Source organism: Anarhichas minor, unplaced genomic scaffold, assembly GCF_050575085.1.
Source record: "Anarhichas minor isolate MPS153535 unplaced genomic scaffold, ASM5057508v1 ptg000042l, whole genome shotgun sequence".
In the NCBI taxonomy this organism is placed as follows: Eukaryota; Metazoa; Chordata; class Actinopteri; order Perciformes; family Anarhichadidae; genus Anarhichas; species Anarhichas minor.
Window position 1 is genome coordinate 5,782,778 of NW_027466488.1, and position 19,129 is coordinate 5,801,906.

The following is a 19,129-nucleotide window of genomic DNA, read 5'->3' on the forward strand; positions in this document are numbered from 1 at the left end:
GAGCATCATTTGGTTTTTGCCTCTGATATCAAAGCGCTTTCCTCTCTGTACTTTGATGTATCTCTAGGAAAAAAAAGGATTCTGTTGGAGGCATTTCAAACTCTGGCTTTTTACCATCCCGCCTTTCCACCTTGATGTGTTTGAAACAAACACATTTTTTTTTCGGTATTTTCAGGAAGTGTAGATTCCATATTACCGCTCAACAAACACCCAAAGGGAGCAGAAACAACGGTTGATTTTCTGGATAAATGCCAGCTCAGATGTTCTACGAATGACAGCCAGCCATTCAGCCAGCCAGTTAGTCAGTAAGTCAACTAGTGTGGAAAGGAGTGCCAGGGGCCTCGTGCCTAAATGCCTGTGCACATTACATCCTATGATGTATGATGTTTTGAAATGCAAAATATAAATCAACCGCTATGCCTAAGGGATAGAGCTAAATAAGAGAGCATAATAAATGGCTGTTACTATAGATCTGACTGTTGCAAGAGTGTCACAATTTACATGTATCTGAGTTGATAATTTAGCACTGTCTCCTAGTGGAAATAGGAATGTGTAATGTGATCATCTATTTATCCCTGTAGGAAAGTCATCGTTTTGGTTTACTTCAGCAGGTAAATCAGATCGCACGTTACAGAACAGCAAAACTACGTTATCATGAGGATGACGATGGTGATCGTGATGATCGTAAAACATGCTTTCTTGTTGGAAATTAATTTAAATGTTTAATTTGATTCCATTCAAACAATGGATTTATTTGCATTTTCATTCCTCTTGCACACAGCACTGATCATGACATGTAGAAAACACAAATGCAAGATCAGTGTGTGCATGTTGAACTACAACAACAGCTGTGACATTAAAGATGAATGTGATGACATCCTATTAAAAGTAGCACTGTCAAAAAATGTAACATCTAACAAAGTGAAGAGCAGCATTGAAACATTTAGGCGTCATACATATTGAGGTAGATTTGATTAAAGTAGGTTCATGATTGTAATGAATGAATAGGGCGCATTAACTTTAGATACAAAATAATTAAAGCACAGACATGAATCGTACCACAATGATTGTTTTCCCTGCAGCTCTTATCCTAATCACACATCTGTGGGAGGCATCTTTTGGTGTCAGAGACATCTTTCTGTACATTAGCTGTCAATCACTTGTGTGCAAGCCAGCTGCACCTTCCAACAGCAGCTACCACAGTTGGGCAATTAAAAATACAGCAGTAACTGACAGACAAATAGAAAAGACCCTACCTGACACTCCAAAGGCCCACTAAAACGTATCTTTTATATATTTCAGGGTTTTGGTTTGTTTATGCTGTGTTCATTTCTCTCTGTGCGATCCAATACTGTAGCTCTGGTGGATTAGTGACAAGAAGAACACTCTCATTGCAGGTTCTGTTTCCAGAGTCAAGAAATGCAGGAACAACTTTTGGGTGGATGAAATACAGTTAAAGGAGAAACTTAAATTGCAATACAGAGGATTCATAGCATTATTATAGCAGCAAACAACTATTTGCTATGTAAAAATATAGTAGAGTAATGTCTACCTGAGCAGAGAATTAAGTCCCTCTCCTCTCTGCGTGTTGTAATCTGAGCTTCTCTCTGCTTTGTTGAAATAGCCGGGCCGTCAGCACATGCTTTTAGTGCATGTTCATGCATGTGAGCGCGCACCACTGGCTAGCTCACAGTCATCATTCTGCACTCTACTCATGCGCTGTCTACTGCTGACAAAGCAGTCACGACCGACAGCGTTGTCCCGAAGCGTAGCAGCCACCCTTTGGCTCCCCATCAGGTAAACAAGTATACTCCAGGGTGTGTCATCATGACATCACTGTTGGGTGAGGTGAGGTGCAACCACAACCATAATTCTGAGTGTGCTTAGATGAACAAATGCGTGAAACCTTCAACCAGACGGGGCAGTGAATCACAGCGTTTTCATCCAGTATAACTCTTTAAACTTATCTGATTTGATTTACTGGCACATATAAAGAGGATTGTGTCTTTACAGCTGTAGCATACAATTGTGTGGCTATGAATGGCACGGTGAGGCGCTTTTGTTTTAGCTCATTATTGTTTCTCTGGAAGTTTGTCACCTCCAGATCATTTACTGCCACAAATAGCAGCAGAATAGCATATGGGATGTGAATGACACCAGAGTGGGTGTCCAATGCTCATGGTGAACTATTCATGAGTGTTTATGTCATTTAGATTGCCTTGTCCAGTAGTGCTATGTTTTGAATTGTCATGTTGATTTTTGTTGATGCTTTTGTTGTTTTGCGTGTTCTGCTTGGGGTGAGATCTGTTTTGGGAACCTCTGTGTTCTTTTTATTCTTTACTTTCTTTTCTTCTTCTTGTCACTGTATCTTCTAACCCTGTTTTTTATAGCACGTTGCTTCGATGTTCTATCTTTGTGCAAAACAAACTAAAGTAGAAAGTCAGATAATTCACTGAAGTGAAACTTTTGTGACACGGCTGGATTCACGGTAAATTAAACTTTAACTGCAAATGTCTGACGAAATGTGACTACATTTCAATTTGGCAGCTAATTACAGACAGGATAATTTAGGACGTGTGTGTATGCGTGTCTGTCTGGCCACTGGCACACATTTTCTCACTTTTTCCCTCTCGTCATCATATGGTGCGACTCTGCTGTACTCCACCTCTGTAACGTTCTATTTCTATTGCTTCATCTCTCCTTCTGTGTATTCCCTCACCCCCCGCTGTGTCTCAGCAGTAACAGGTGCTCGGTGAGGCAGGAGGCCTGCGAATATAAATGTTCTCATCAGTCCAACAGTCCAGCCCAACAGCTGAACTCAGCATCAGGCCACAGCCTGCTCCAGCTATCATACCTCCTCCTGGTCACTTTCATTCTTGACAACAATACACAGTCATTTTTTCTGCTGACAAAATACTTCCTGCTACTTTGGAATCTGGGGTATAGAGTTTGTGAATCCTAAAGAGAAAACCAAAGCGTCATTAAGTTCAAACTGTTTTTGGTTAGGTTTTGGATTTTTGACTTCACACATTTTGGCACTTTGACCGGATATATAGCACATTTTAAAATGGTGGCTGGTCGTCCTTTAACCACAAGGTTGGTGGTTCAATCCCCGGCTCCTGCTACCAGCATGTCGAAGTGTCCCTGAGCGAGACACTGAACACACAGCAGCCTACTGCTCCTAAATGCTTGGGATGGCTGAAATGCAGAGGTCAAACTTCATGAATGTACCTGTATGTATATTATGACTCTAATAAAGTTTAAGTTAAAGTTAGCATTTGCTTCTTTATCTCTGTTTCTATATCTCATTGTTAAATTCAATATTTTTTTTTTTTTTTTAACTGTTGGTCCAACATAAGAAATCTGAAGACACATTGGGCCATTTTTAACTCTTCTCTGACTGACTAGTTTATGGACTGTAGAATTAATTTATGATTGGAAACATAATGGACAGATTTTTCAATAACAATAAGTGTTAGCTGCAGCCCCATAAAACATGACAGGGCTTGCACCAAATATAAACAGCTTACTGCCCCAGCGACAATGGAAGCTGCATATTCAGCCGTATTCTGACAAAAAAAGTGAATGTCTGGATCATACTGAGCATTCAGACAAGCAGTAAAGAAAAGGATTATGCTACATGAGTAGTTTGGAAAGCTTTTATGGACATTTTGATCCTTTTTTCCTGCTTCCAAACGGTTTGGAATTTATTGTAACTACTGTGACTCCATGCTGTTTGCAGCTGCCATCCTGTAAGAAAGAGCAAGCTACAGACTTTTTTAAAGTCACCTTTTAAACGTACCGGAGGAGGAGCGTCTGTATAATTAGTACAATCAAAACATAGTGTTCAGTGGAATGTTCCTTTAAGCCCACAAATACAACTGCAGTTGTAACTGGTGTTAACTACTGTGTGGCTTCAGCGCTCAGTTGGACAGACAGTTGAAAAACATGCATAAACAGGATGAGATTAAAAAATTTAAAATGATTATCCGGTAGAGATCATACATATTCTTTTTTTTTTTGTTTCCATCTCCGTTCAACTCTTATCGTAATGTGAAAAGTGCACTCAACTTTCTGATGTGTTGGTGACAAGTCGAAGCAGCTTAGAGAATTATCAAGAATACAATAAGACACAGACAGACGGACAGAACTACCAACCGCAGAGGGACTTAGTTCTACCAGCTTTAGCATCCTCTGTGTGTGTGCATGTGTGTGTGTGTGTGTGTGTGTGTGTTTGTGAGTTCCTCTTTGGTCTCATGTCTCTTTCTCTATGTGCTTCTGTCTCTCCCTCTCCCTCCCCCAGCAGCCCTCTCTTTCCACTCTCTTTCTCTCCTCACTTCTCTCATTCCTTGCCTAGCGGTAGTCCTGGATTAGTTCCATTGCCTGGTTATCTAGTGTTGGCCTATTTTTCTCAGAAAAGTACAGTTTTTACTCTGCAGTTACGTGGGGTAGTCTAAGTTTGTGTGGGTGTAAATGTGTGTGTGTGTGTGTGTGTGTGTGTGTGTGTTCAAAAGATGTTATCTAGATGTGTGTTTCGTATTGAGAGTTGTGAAGATTATTTTTTCAAATGTTATCCATCAGCAGTATATTCATTGTTACTGGGACAATACTTGTTTGATTCTGTTCTGACTGCGCTACTGAGAAATCTATACAAACATCTCAAGTAGCAGCTGCAGCAATAGCTAGGAACCTTTGTGTAAACATATGTATGTAGTAAATAAAATATATATTGAAAAATATTAAACCGACTCAATTAAGAAAAAATACATTCTTTGGATAAATTTAGCTCACATTAAGTATTAAGTATTATTTCTTTTTTGTTTTTGTCATTTACATTATGAAGCCAATCATTTCAGAAGCAAGGATTACATTTTTGAGCAGAAACTATCAGCACAACCATCATGTACATTTATGAGATCTTCTGAGATTTTCTTGACATTATAAACCTCCCCCTTTCCTCACTAATACATACACCATTAGGGGCTTGAGAAAGCCAAAACATGAGCAAGCGAAACTGAGAGGAGAAGAGCACAAAAGAGGGTGAGGAAGAGTAGGAAGGAGAGCAGAGAAGGAAAGGTTTGACAGCTGAATAAATGGACCAGGAAGTTAAAGTTTGTGACCAATGATGCAAACATTTCTGAAAACTGGTGGTAGTGTGTGTGTGTGTGTGTGTGTATGTGTGTGTGTGTGTGTGTGTGTGCGTGTAGTTGTTTATGCCTATACGTACGTGTGTATTAGTGTGCTGATTACAAGTTGTGTTTGACAAAATTCCTCGTTCTGTTTCTCTATTATTACTGGTCGTTTTAAGTCATAGGCTAAAGGGGTATTTAGATGCGGAGTCAGTGATTCTAATACCACACACTTTTTGTCAAATTCAGCAAATATCTCTTCACGGTTTTAATTTTGTTACGAAGGCTGAATCCACGCTCTGCTGCCGCACTGGAGACTGCACTTACCAGACATTCTGAACGCGGGATTTCCTGATCCTGCCTCCACTCGCTTCACTGGGAGGAAATTCCGCAGCATGCAATCCTCTTACATCAGTGGCTCAGCTGCACCGTCTGGAGTTTTCCGTCATTATTGAAAACAATTCAGTCAATGACAGAACATTTTCCATTAACTCAATCTCTGGTTCTTACTATAGAAGGTAGCTGACCTCTTTCCCTCTCACATTACACACACGCACAAACGCTAAACAAACATTTTCATAAAATGATGTTTCGTTGATGAAAATGCCTATACATGCATGTTTTTGCTTTAGCAATACAACAGCCCTACATCTTTAAGAGCAACTTTGAGGTTGACCATCCCAACATGTACCTAAGAAATATCCATATATATTTATTCTTGATTTTTTTTGGATCAGCCATAAGAGGTCAGGTACAACAATAATAGAGATGGACCCGGACCAGGGAAAACCTCTAAGTACACCTTGTGGTTTGAGCAGATCCTGTGGCAGACTGGCAGCTGGTTTGGTTAGTGACTAGCGTTGACTAACGTTTGCTACATGCTCTTCACCATTAAATTAGCAATTGCTGGTTGCATTGAAAAAAACATTTCACGTATTCCTTCCAGCTGAATTTGTGCTGGTCTATGACAAATATACCCACTGGCACCGGTAGAAGCAGAGGCTGCAGATGAGGACAGACGTGTCCTTTAGCTGTTAACGTTCCAAAAATAATTTTATTATTTTAATTAGTATGCAATTTAGTCTTGGCCTCATCTCACGGTTTAAATGCCATTTCAGTAACTTTTTTCAGCATGAAGAGAGTGGAATACCACAGTGAAAAGACCACTTCTACGATACAAAGGTACAGACACGTGTATTACTGTTGATTAGAACGTAATACTTAATTCGCATTTGCAAAACATCTATTCACAACTAAAACAGATCCTTGACTTTGAGACTTAAGAAAGTTGATTCCGAAACTAAAACTCAACTGATGTTAAGTTTAGGTTTAGTATATTAAAGCAGCTCTGCCCATGCTCTTATTCAGGTTACCATGAGGGTAAGTCTATCTATATCTATAAATCCTATAATACAATAATCCCATCATATATGTGAATACTGCAATCACAATTTACCTTAAAGCCAAGTGGAGCAATGTAATGTAGAAAGTAAAGAGGGTGTCTGGGAGTAAGCTATAAGGAGCAAGGACCAATGGCACAAACAGATACATATTAATAAAAACTCTGGTCCTCAAGATGGGATGAGCACCACTTCAGTGCAGCTGAGGTGTTTCTACGGAATAGAGGTTTAGAAGAAGATAGTAGAGGTAATGAAGTATTTGTTCAAGTCTATCTTAGCCACACGCCAATAATGTCATTGAGAGAGTTATTTTTCCTTGTAAACATTTGTCATTTCCATACTGGCAGTGAAGTGATACCAAAACACACCGATGACAGACACCAATTCAGGAGACGAGGGACAAAAAAACACAGCCCTCATTATGTGTGTTTTGCAGTCTAGGTTAGTCTTTTTAGGACGATATTCCTTCCTTGCTAAGCCAGATGCCTTTGGACAATCAGCTGCAGTATTCAGGCAACCAGATGCAATGCAGTAAAACAGCTTTGTGTTAAGAATGCATTGTATTGAAAGGTGTTTCTAAGCTTCGGTCTCCCCGCACTGACATAAGGGATACAATGCTTACTAGTGAATTATGAAGCAAAGTCTGACAGTGCACAATAAACCAATTTCTCTGGTCACCACAACAAGTGCCCCATTCATTGTGATGGAAAAGCAATTACTTTTTATTTGTAAATTTCATGAATAGTTGAAAATGTTTATTGGCCACAAATATTTCCTCGAACTGGAAACATCCAAAGCAGTTCCTCTTTTGATGCCATGTCCTTTATCACTCTATTAGATGTCTAACCTATATGATTTGTGCAACCTTTAAATTCCCTTAGATATAGTTGTGCAACCTTATTGCCATATGCCAGGTATTATATTCTGGGAGTTTAGATTTGTTGATATTATTCATTTAGGAAGCAGTGTGATGTATATATTACAGTATATTATAGCACAAAAGCCTGTATGGAGGATATACAAATGTTTCCCCAAAAGTATAAGTCCACATTGTTTTAAGTCTGTCAACACCTAAATGATTGGGTACCCAGTGAAACAGGTTTTATAAAGGCAGGAATGTATTTCAAAGTTTATCTGAAGCTTATGTGAGGCTTCAGCAGTCTGAGTTAATCAAGTCAAGTGGATAGACTCCAACTGTCTTTTTTGTGCAGAAATCTCTCTTTGTGTTTCCTGGAATTTTGAACAACATTGATATCAACATGATTTGTCTAACTCAAGAGCATTGAAGAAGGTGGAATGAATAAAGCAAGTAAAACCTGTTTCAACATTCATACGGGCAGCTGACTGTTGATTAAAGACACAATTCTGATCCCATCCATCTGATATTGGCCCCAGCAGAGTTCACTAAAAACATTTAGCTAAATAGTAGTTCATATTAGGTAATAGTCCTGCCACAGTAGTCAGTGTTACCAGTCTTACACAGTGTTCTGGCATACACCGATTATACTTGCCCATCCTCCTCACCCACGTTTCCCTTTTAAAATAATAACAAAATAAAAGTCATTTATTTCCTTTTTGCGTATCAGCAGCCGCATCCATTAAAGAAAATAATTGTTATTTGTAAAATACGACGAGTGTTATCAATACATATATTATCAATACATATATTATTGGATGATGGATGCTACAATTGACTGAAAGTGAAAGTGTCTGCTCCGCACAGAGTCGCAGCACAGAGTAGAAGAGGTCAGATTTCATGGACGGGATGAGAGAGAGTTGACAAGATGATGGCGGAGGATTTTGTGTCAAAGCGAAAAGTAAAAGTGCCTATTTAGAAATATTTCTAACTGAAACCCAATGCTAATATGTCAACCTGATCATGTTAATGAGCTAATCTGGGAACTTTTGGTATGATGATGCTATGCAGGCAGTCAGTGTGCGCGGAGCAGCGGTGCCAGATGGAAACCTGCGGCCCCTCAGCAAAAGTTTACCCAGAAAGGCCAGACGCAAAGCCATCCAACGTTAAAGATCAAAGTAAATTCTCTACAGATATTGATATTCAGTGTAATCTGTATCACAGGTGTTGTCACAAGTTTATTAACTAGTGGGAAAATGTCCTCACCTTGGACTCTTTATTAGATAAGTTTAGGCATTACAGCCAAAACAGCACAAAACCTTCCCAGGGTAACTGTGCATTTGTATTTTAAAGCCCCTATGTCTAAAGAAATAGAGAGAATGTATGGTAACAACATAGACATCCAAGTTGAAATGAAAATACACAGATGTGGGTATTTGGTGTGGATGTATTTGAACTGATGGAGGCCTGAGGTGAGCAGAAATGTTTGCATCCTGTTCAAAATACATATGATGGCATGAAGTTTGTGATCTTCTGAGGAACTGATTAATTTGCTGGGGTGTAGATCACTTAAGAGTAAAAAAGCTCCCTACATCAAAAAAAAAAACACTCAACTTGGTCCAAGTGCAGCTTGACAAACCACTTCTGCAAACGCCTCATGTGCAGCAGCTAAAGTGGCTACATGGTGAGCTGCTGACACAGGACCCCCAGGGTACATGAGAGTAAGAATGTCAATGGTTTGCCCCGCTGTACCCTCTGACCTGGCTCCATAACGTCTCTCCATCTGGCTCTGAGAAACTTGAAGTAAGATAAAATACAACAGTACCTAAAATAAAATATAAATTTTATATTTAGTAGAAGGGAAGACTGGTTTAAGTGTGGATCAGATTCAAGAAGGTTTGGTAAATTCTAACTGTCATTGGCAACAAATTATGCAAATTAAATACAACACGTTGTTTGTCCTTGCCTCTAGAAGGGCAGAAGTGTTTTTCGATCTGATGCCCCTAAAAATGTATCTTCTTTACGATGTGACAACGCTATGGTTAATGGTGCAAGATTCGAAAATGGGAACATTTGAATGACTTTTCAACAGCTCTCAACATGTTGACGGCAACTGGTGGCTCATAGCTAACGATGCTATCAGCGCTAACAGTGCAAACTACGGCAAAAGTGCAGACAGAGCTACCTCAGTGTTACCTCAGTGGGGAACCAGAGGGTGGGTGTTATCAGCTGTAGAGCAGTGCAGAGCGGCGGCTGTGAGCTTGCCAGTGGAACACGCTCTCATGCACGAACATGCCTTAAAAAGCATACATAGCTATGTCAACAAAGCAAGGACAAGATCAGATATCAACCCAACACAGAGGGAGACTGACTTCATTCTCTGCTCAGGTAGAAATAACCCCACCATGTCTCTACATAGCAAATAGTTTAAATCAGAAGAGCAGAAGTTTAAATTCAGCTCCTTCATGTTTTGGTTAGGTTAGGTGGATTAGGTTTTGGTACAGATCATGAAGTGGATTAAAAGAATAACATTGCAAAGGTTCGAGGAACATCGTGGTTTGGGTTAACATGACTACTTTGCTTTAGTCGGGGGAGTCTCGTTGTCACGGTTACAATAATAAACACATAATTAAGGCTCTGGAACGATCTTGTTCACTCATAAAAAAGACTGGCGGTTGGAAATGGGAAACAAACAGCTGACTACCTGGTTAAGGTCTGGTGTTTTGACGACAGCTGATGTCAGCCTCATTTCCATATTCAACTGCCTGACAGCCCCACCCAATGACCAGCATCACCCCATACAGAGATCTTTGTAGTTTACCGCCACCATACCGATCAGCGGGGCTGGGGATTGTAAGAAAAGATCAACAGCGGCCAGCAATTCCCGCCACAGAAAATGAAAAAATTCACATTTCTAACCTCTGACAATAAAACTTCTCAAATTCATACACAAGAGTTCAGCAGCAGGATACAAAGTTCATTTTAATCACCACATCCCCGACTAACATGTCACATTCCCAGTGACACCTGGATGTGACAAAGGCTCAGACAGTCTTAACCTTCTGGCTACGAGCGCCCCCCAATTGGGGGGCGCTCGTGTTGAGGGTACCCCAAAATCAAATGCGGAAAATAGCATGATTATTAGCCAGTAGTGTGGACACGGCCACTTTTTTTTTTGGATGAAATAGCAACGTGTGGACAACAACATCATATAAGTCACTTATTATAAACTCCAAAGACAACTATAGGCTACTCATATAAGTATAACAATATCGTGGCATAAAAGCACCAAATCCGGGCCAGAAATCGGCGCTATGAGTACAGTAAATCAATGTTTGTACCCTCATGCTAACAGCTACCCAGTCATACAAAGCATTTATTAGCATTAGCACACGTGGCGGAACACGTAACTAACTTCTGTTTTACGATCCGTAGAAGCACTAAACCGTTGTGGATGATCAAACGTACCTTCATGCTGAACTTCGCCGACAAAAATCGTGGTTATGCGCCCAAGTTTTCTCTAAATATGGATAATAACGTCGCGGAATTTCCGTTCCAAAGCTGTAGTCATTGCTGCCAACTGCATACTGTTGACTTCCGACTTGTTTCCAGAATAAGAGCGGTCAAGGGGGCTTGGGCGAGTGGTCAGACTGCCTGCGACCGGAAATTTCCGCCGGGGTACACGCCTCACTTCTGGCAACTTTATTGTACGAAATCTTTTGACGATCGCCACCAAATTTGGCATGAGTCTTCCTAAGACGATGACGCGTCTAAAGAGGGGTTGTTTTTGGAAATCGACCGAGGATAGGCTGAGATCCAGCCACACACACACCCATGCAATGAGAAAATCCTACAGATGACAGCCAAAACTGGCTCTGATGATGTTATGAATATGAATATGATTCCTATTATCTGTATTTGGATGTATTGAATCATATGAGTGATAAAGAAAGTGAAATATATAGTTATATAGTGTATAAAAGTACAATGTAAGAGCTGCAACAGCTGGTTCGAAAATGATGACCTCGCCTGACCCCTTTGTAATAAAAACCTCTTATTATTCACTTTATTCCACTCTAACCATTTAGTAATAACTACTGATCAGTTATGCTATGACTTGGGAAAGTTTTTAGGGATCATACTGCATTATTTCAATAACTTTTTATCACTGAAAGTGCATTTTTTCCAGGCGGAGCTGAATGTTTTCAATTTCAGCTGTGTAATCTCTTATTTTTCTATATTAACCAGTAACATATACACCAATCAATGTATATCAACACATCGCACAAGTGTTACCAGTATTCTAGCATCAAAATTATTAAAATAGACCTTGTAGTTTGGGTAGTGTACTCAAAGGAGTAGGAGTATGCAATTTCCGAGCAGGGGGCTAAAAACAGGCCTAGTAGTTAAAAGGTAGTAGGTAGAGGATTTAAAAAGTCTTTTAGACAGTGAATATGACAAACTGTACAAATTGTATTAAGCATGTGTTAGAAAGAGAACTAGGACACTTTACAGAAGCCAGACATTACATCAGAGACAGCCAATACACCAATAACTGCAATAAATAGTATGATACTCGTGATACTAAAAGGCAAGTCCATCTTTTGAGTCTCCCTCACTAACAACCTGTAGGCTTGAGTGACGCCTGTAAAAAGTTTTACATTTCTTGTTCAATGACGAAAAAATAATAAAAAATCGCTTGGGAACTTTTCAAACCCCTTCAATATTTTCCTCATCTCTGCTGTGCATCAATATGGGCAGTATGTGCAAAACAGTTTGGTCAATACTGTGCATCTCAACTCACCACTTCAACAAACTGTGACTAAGAGAATGTGGACTTTCACTACTGTCTTTCTTGTACACTGTAAACCACTGGCAAAGAGCAGGCAGTGGTTCCTGTATGAGAGAAGCTTTTCCATTTCAGAAATACATATTTTTACACTGTTGACATCTGTCATCAGAGAGAGTGGGATGAAGTGGAGTTACCACTGCTGACGCAGCGCTGCGGCTGATGAGAAGAGGCCACAGATGCCGGATCAGCCCTTCTTCTATATATGAGATTGCAGCATTCCCCACACACAAGGTCGGAGGGCAGTTGGAGGGGTGGCTGTGAGAGAAAGATATATCCTGCCTCTTCTGTGCTCCTCTTTGTGAACAAAGAGAGAGCAGTATCCCACTGTTCATGTGGGCAGCCTGATGGGTTCATATCAGCAAGTCTTGCACCATTCAGCCAGAAGCTGAGAGGAGGAGAGTGTGTTAGGTCAACCGACTGACCACTGCCCTCGTAGGGCTCAGACAGAGAAAAGGCAGCAGCTGGATAATTGGAATCAGCTCTTACATTTATGTAAAAATATAACTTGCACTCTAACAAGCAAAGGGGGGATGGTAATAGCTACCAACACTCAGCTGGAGGAAGCCTTACAATCTGGACTGAAGCTTTGCCCACAGTGACACACACCAGGCCAGACCTGAGGGCACAAAAGAAGGCCGACCAGTGGTGTCATTTCAGCACTATGCTGCCTGTCATGCTGCATGTCCACACCATTCAGAGAAGTGCTTCCATCAACAGAGGAGCTGAGCCGAGTACAGAATGAGACCGCAACTCCTAGCTTAGTCACTTGCTCTAAATGACATTGGGAATAGGTTCACTGTTAGCGCTCATTGACTGCACTTAAGGGGAGAAGCTCTAGTCTAGAAGAAACTAATGCACCACTCCTCTACAGAACATGTACATCTGAGGGCTTGCAGCGGCAAAAAATAGTTTAAATACACCTGGTATGCTTGGGCGGCTAGCCGATAATGCGGGTGCCAAATATCTCCAGGGCTAATTAACACCAGAGGCAAATCCGCCAAGCTGGCAAAGGGTTGCAGCTGCCACCTCACTTACCACTGCAGTTATCTACATCAACCATTTTATAAAAACAAATTGATGAATTGTCCTAAAATAAGCAGCAATAAACTGCATTCAACATTTCAAACACACTGCAGCATCGCTGGATTTTCAATGAATGCAGCGGAAGCAAATGCTTTATCCTGTCCGCTCGACTGCGCTGTGTTGTGGCCTCTCTGCTCTGCCTGTATGTGTGTGAGTGTGTACCCCGCTCTGGGTCAAACAGACCTGCAGCCCTTTATAGATCCATGACACAGACAGAGAGCAGAAGACAGAGAGATGGAGACAGCAATGTGAGTCGGTCGCTACGATTTGATAAAGTCCAAACCTTACCTGAGCACTGTTATTGGCTGGGGGCTTCCCACCCACTGCCCAAAGCTGACACCCAAATGAACACAGCAAAATATGGAGGAAAGAGAAAATAGTAGCAGAGGGCAGGGTCTCTGCAGATACAGACACTGCAACACACTTGTAGTTGATCATAAGTGATGATTCAGAGGGATTGATCGTGACATGAAATTTGAAGGACTAGTGCTTTTAAAGCTATCTTTCGTTATGCTGTCTTCAAGTGTAAAAAATCAAGTAGACCTCCTGTAGAACACAAGAAGGTGGAAAGCTAAACCAAGGAATCCTGGTGAGAAGATAAACCTGTTTTTAAGAGAATATTTTTTGTTTTAGTTAAACTAAACTGCATGGCTGATCTTAAACTGATCACAGCAGAGGCAGTGAGTTGAATAAGGACGGATTTTGACAAGTAAAAGAAAGAAGGAAAAGGGAAAAAAGACAGAAGGAGAAGAAAGATGATTTAATAAAATGAGTGTTGAAGAAATGAAGTATAAAAAAATCAATTGTGGTTTATAATATATTGGGGAATTTCACATTTGTTTTCACATTTCAGATATCGTATCACTTTCTCTTCATTTGTTTCAGTATACTTAATAGCTTTTCAAGGTCATTTCACAGACACATTCTGACATTTTGGAAATACACATTGTAAAGGACGAGTACAGTGAAGAATAACATAAGCCCAAACTAAATGTATTGACCCTAATGGCTCGTTGTGGATCTAAAACACAAGCTGAATGATGCGGGTGAGCTCAAGCTCCCCAAAGAGCTGTTATAATAACCTACACTAAATACGTATGACAAGCATCATGCTGAACAGATCAGGGTGGTAATTCAGAGTTGAGTTTTGGGATTTGATTTGACAAAAAAAAAAAGGTTGTATGTATTCACACATCAAAGTAATTGTTGAGTAAATGTCAAGAGACAAAGGAGGCTTGTGTGCCACAAACAAACGCTTCTCATCACAACTAACAGTCTCAAACACTTGGAAATGTGAATTTCCCAGAGCCACGATAATCTAAATCCTCTTTCATACTTCTATTAAGAAATGCTGTACATATGACTGATGAAAAGCACATGGTTCATTTATGAATATAGAGTACACTTTAATACAGTGTTTCAAGCTGGAATACTGGACTTACCTCTCCGTTGATTTAGCTCACATAATGATATTTACAATGAACTGTCTTTACTGCAGCCTTGGCTTTGCAAAGCAGCAAACGAGAGACATAACGAAGGCATAAAGAAGGTGTAACCTTGCTGTAAGTGTCCACACAAACTCACCGCTAAGTACACTCTGCAGTCTCCACTATTCTCCTCTAGCCAGTAGAAAATAAAAGTGTTCTACTCAAACGCTGACACATAATACAGCTATATCACGTTTTCAAAGAAAAACCCACAGTTATCCATAACTGCACCACCAACCTCAAACACTACTTGGTGCATTCCCAGCTCGTCCCTCCTACACACAAGCCGAGCGCTATGAATAAGCTTCGCACAGTTTGCCAGCTCTGTAGATGCTGTTCTATCTGCCCCCTTTTTGCAACATTACAGTCCTACAACTCACCAAATACTGGTGTTGCCAATCCTTCAATGACTTATATTTCCCTGCACATTTTTGTTGATAAACAAATAAGAGATTTAAAGATTTAAATGACCCACTAAATAGATTAGCTACAGTTTAACCGCAAACTGACGATGTTGCCATATCCAACATTCAAAGTTGCAGTTATGGTTTTCAACATCTAAAGAATGTGTGACTACCCCACATTTGCCTTATGTTTTTGAGTTCAACAGTGTTGAAGTCACAATTAAAATCAATTTTTTGAGAAAAAAAAAAAAGATTCTCTGGTTCCAGCTTCTCAAATGAATAAATGATTTGTGGTTTTGTTAGTCTATACAATTATTAAGTGAATCTCTTTAGATTCTGGACAGTTTGTCACAAAAACCAAGAAGTTTGAGGACGTCACTTTGGGCTTTAAAAAACTCAATATCTCTTATGTCATACTAGTTAGCAGCTGTTATTAATGCCGTCAAAGTTTTGGAATTTGTGAACAAATCCTGAATTGTAAAAGATATGTTTTTTTTCCCTCCAACCTATACAGATTATAGTATAGGCTTTACTTTATCTACTTTCTTTCCTGCTCTTCCTCGTTGTTCTTATGTCATTTACTCTCCTCGATATGATCACATACTTTAACAGCCTTAACCTGAGAGAGAGAACTCAGTTTGAAATGCATAGCCTATAATGCATGCAATAAAGAAACCCATTTCTGTTCTGCCTCGCTCCATCTTCAGATTAATCTTTTACAAAGAAGTTAAATCTTTACCCTTTTGCAGCAAAGTATTTTTTAGCCTTTTCATTATATTTGGCATAGCCTTTAGGAGGGCCTTTATTTCTTCCCACTGTTCTGTAACACATAGGTACAATGGAACAAGCCCGGCATGCTGGTTCACAGGCCCACATGGTTTATCAGAAGCCCCTGTAGCCTAAATTAAACTGTTGAACTTTCCTGGATAAGCTCAAGGCCATGCAAAGAAATGTAGTTAATTTCTGTTGAAGAAAAGACTAACAGTCTGTATATTCCAGTGTATTGTGTTATAGATTACGTTTTTAATCCCCTGGTTTTCCCAACCGTTGCTATGTCAAAGTTCAGGGAAAAAAGAGAAAACCATGCACGAAAACTGGTGTCCTTTTTTTAAACTACTTCTGCATATGACAGGGGAAAAAAACACAAATTAAGGCTGACACGTGTCATTCCGCGACTAGGGAGGAATAAGCATTCAACGTTGGTGTCCCAATGTCAGGTTTCTGTTCAGCGGAGGTAGATGGTGCTGGAGAAGAGGGCCGGCTATACTCAAACTGTGACAGTCAGAGAGGTTTGAAGTGAAAGAGGAAAGAGGGAGAACAACAGAGGAGCAGGAGAGAAGATCACACTGTAAATGAAAGAATCATTTCTAACCTCAGTTTTAAGTTGCCAGGCGATGGTTGTCCATCGTAAACTGATACAATATCAAAGTCTTCCTCCAGAGCCAGCGTGACGAAGGTTAGCTGGATTCGGTTCCTCTCCCCTGTTATTATCAGCCATGTACAGTTGGCGTAGTTGGGATAGCCGTGGGGGAAACCCGGCGACTCTATGGTGCCATTCAGTCCTTGGACTACACCACCACACGATTCAGCTGGAAGAGAGAGACGAGAGAAAATCATATTAGATTATCAGGATCTCAAATCTGCCTCCTGCATCACATAATATCATTTCGGATGGATGTAACACCATGCTTTGCAGTCCTGCCTTGCATACTTCAGATTTCAAAGGGACAGCTGTTTGTCTTGAACGTTTGTCAAGACAGAGAATGTATAGATAAAAGTTAATCATACATGTTTTATCATATATCCTCCAACATCTTTACAAATAATTGAATAGGTTGTGTTTTATACAATTCACTGTGCCACGCCAAGTGTTGCAGTGTAACAAGCACCTGTCCTCACATGCAACTCCAACACAATGCAACACATGCCTCACAGCCTCGCATGACACCAGCGCATATGGCATGTGAAGCTGTCATGCAGAGCCTGAATAGGAGTACCTACAGTTCTGTATATTATTTAGATGTAAGTGCTGCGATCTACTGATCTCTGAGCAGAAATATCATCCCATGACACACGCACCTCGACACACTTAAACATACACAGAATACTGTATGGTGGTGTTTTAACAGCTTATGTACCATGTGATCACATCGCTCACTCATTAATAATCCAAAGACAATACACACTGCAGGTTTTAGGGTTAGGGGGTTCGGGTCACATTGAACATAGAGTTTACATGTATATATCTTTAACATTAACTGCATGGACATGCACATGCACGCATACAAACGAAGCCAGCTCATATGCAGCTACTTGTGTTTTAAGGGCAAAAACGTGTTTTTCAAAAACGTTAAAAAATATATTTCTGGAAATGCTGCACATCACTGTATGAAATGGCTGAAATGATCCAATGTATCACACATAATATTACTGTTTCTTCAAAATGTGGTCTGCTAGAAGGTTAAAGTATGATTATTATTATGCAACTAAAACCTTATTTAAATTGATTTTAAAGTTAGAGAAACCTCATTGCCATGGAGGAAAAATGTCTCAGCTGACACTATGACGAGGTGGGATATGACCCGATGTAGAGTGCAACTGCTTGATCTCTCTTCCACCACCTTTCTGCTGTTTGAGCAGTATGTTCGGATCTCGACATTTCCGCTGGGTGTCAGTTGCTGCTGAATACTTGTATATGCATGTAAGGCCATACTTCACAGGAGACTATATACAGCTGGCTACTGTAGGTTATGAAGAATTCATGAACATCTGTTAACTGTCTGTGTTGTGCGAGAGACAAAAAAAACTGTAAATAAGTAATAAAGCAGCTCTTAAAGCTGCCAAAAGCTAGGCTAATGTGTAACAAATCTGGTCAAAGCTATACATGTAACTGCCGCAACTGCAACAAACCAGAGCCAGAACTCAACAAAGGCAGAGCAAAACGTAAAGCAGCTAAAGTAAGATGAGTGAGAAAGACGAACACGAGCTAGAGTAGAACAACACTGACCACATGAAGAAGCCTGTGAAAGCTAACCAATGTAGCTTACATTGAAGAAAGAAAAACCAAATGGGAAACAAAAAGTATTGTATGAAAAAAAGTACAGCACCATGTAAAAGCCAGAACTGCAAACAAAATAATAATAAAAACAATTAAAAAAAAATCAAGGTTGAAGGTACCACCCCTATGGCATACTACATGCATGTCTCAACCTTCTGTGTATCTACTCCTCTCCTCATTTACAAACTCTCCTTGCACTTCTTCCCTCCATCTTTCATCTTCTGCTACTCTCTCCTCGAGAAACACTTTATACAGTTTACTCCTTAAGCTCCTCCAGTATACAGGGCACGTAGAGCAATGTGTGTGCGTGTCTGTGTGTGTGCATGTGTGTGTGTGTGTGTGTGTGTGACCAACATGAAAGCCAGCAGTAATTGTTTCTCAGATAGCGATGGCTATTGATTTATTAACCTTATATCACTGTAAACACACTGTTTTTCATGAACACCTACACACGCGCACACACACACACACACACAAAAGAAAAAAATGTGTCATACACTCAAGACAACTACCTACTAGGTCACAATCTAGTCAAGCAAATGCTAACAAAATATGAATGCATGGGATTCCGTGGTTGTCTTTTCCAATCAAGATGAGATCAAAACGTCCGCATTGTGCACATACCAGATGTTCTTGTTTGTCTGAAGTAACACAAAACACACAAACACACGGAAATACCTTCACACAGGCTTAAGTGGACAGGCTGGCAAGAACAGAGACGTGCATACTGTATGTACATGTGCTCACACACGCACACCAAGACACACACGCACGCACGCACACACACAAACTTCAAACCATCTGGAGTGTCCAGATTACTTTCAGATTGTTCTCCACTGTCTTTCCAACCCAATTCACCG

General features: G+C 40.2%; 1 protein-coding gene across 1 annotated transcript in view; it reads right to left on the reverse strand.

The window, feature by feature from the left end:
* Nucleotides 1-19,129, reverse strand: part of LOC142970066 (CUB and sushi domain-containing protein 1-like) — a 362,809-nt gene that overhangs the window by 258,389 nt on the left and 85,291 nt on the right. The window contains exon 2 of the mRNA XM_076110217.1: nt 16,584-16,800. Coding sequence (XP_075966332.1) covers nt 16,584-16,800 — 217 coding nt within the window. The remainder of the gene's footprint in view (nt 1-16,583; nt 16,801-19,129) is intronic.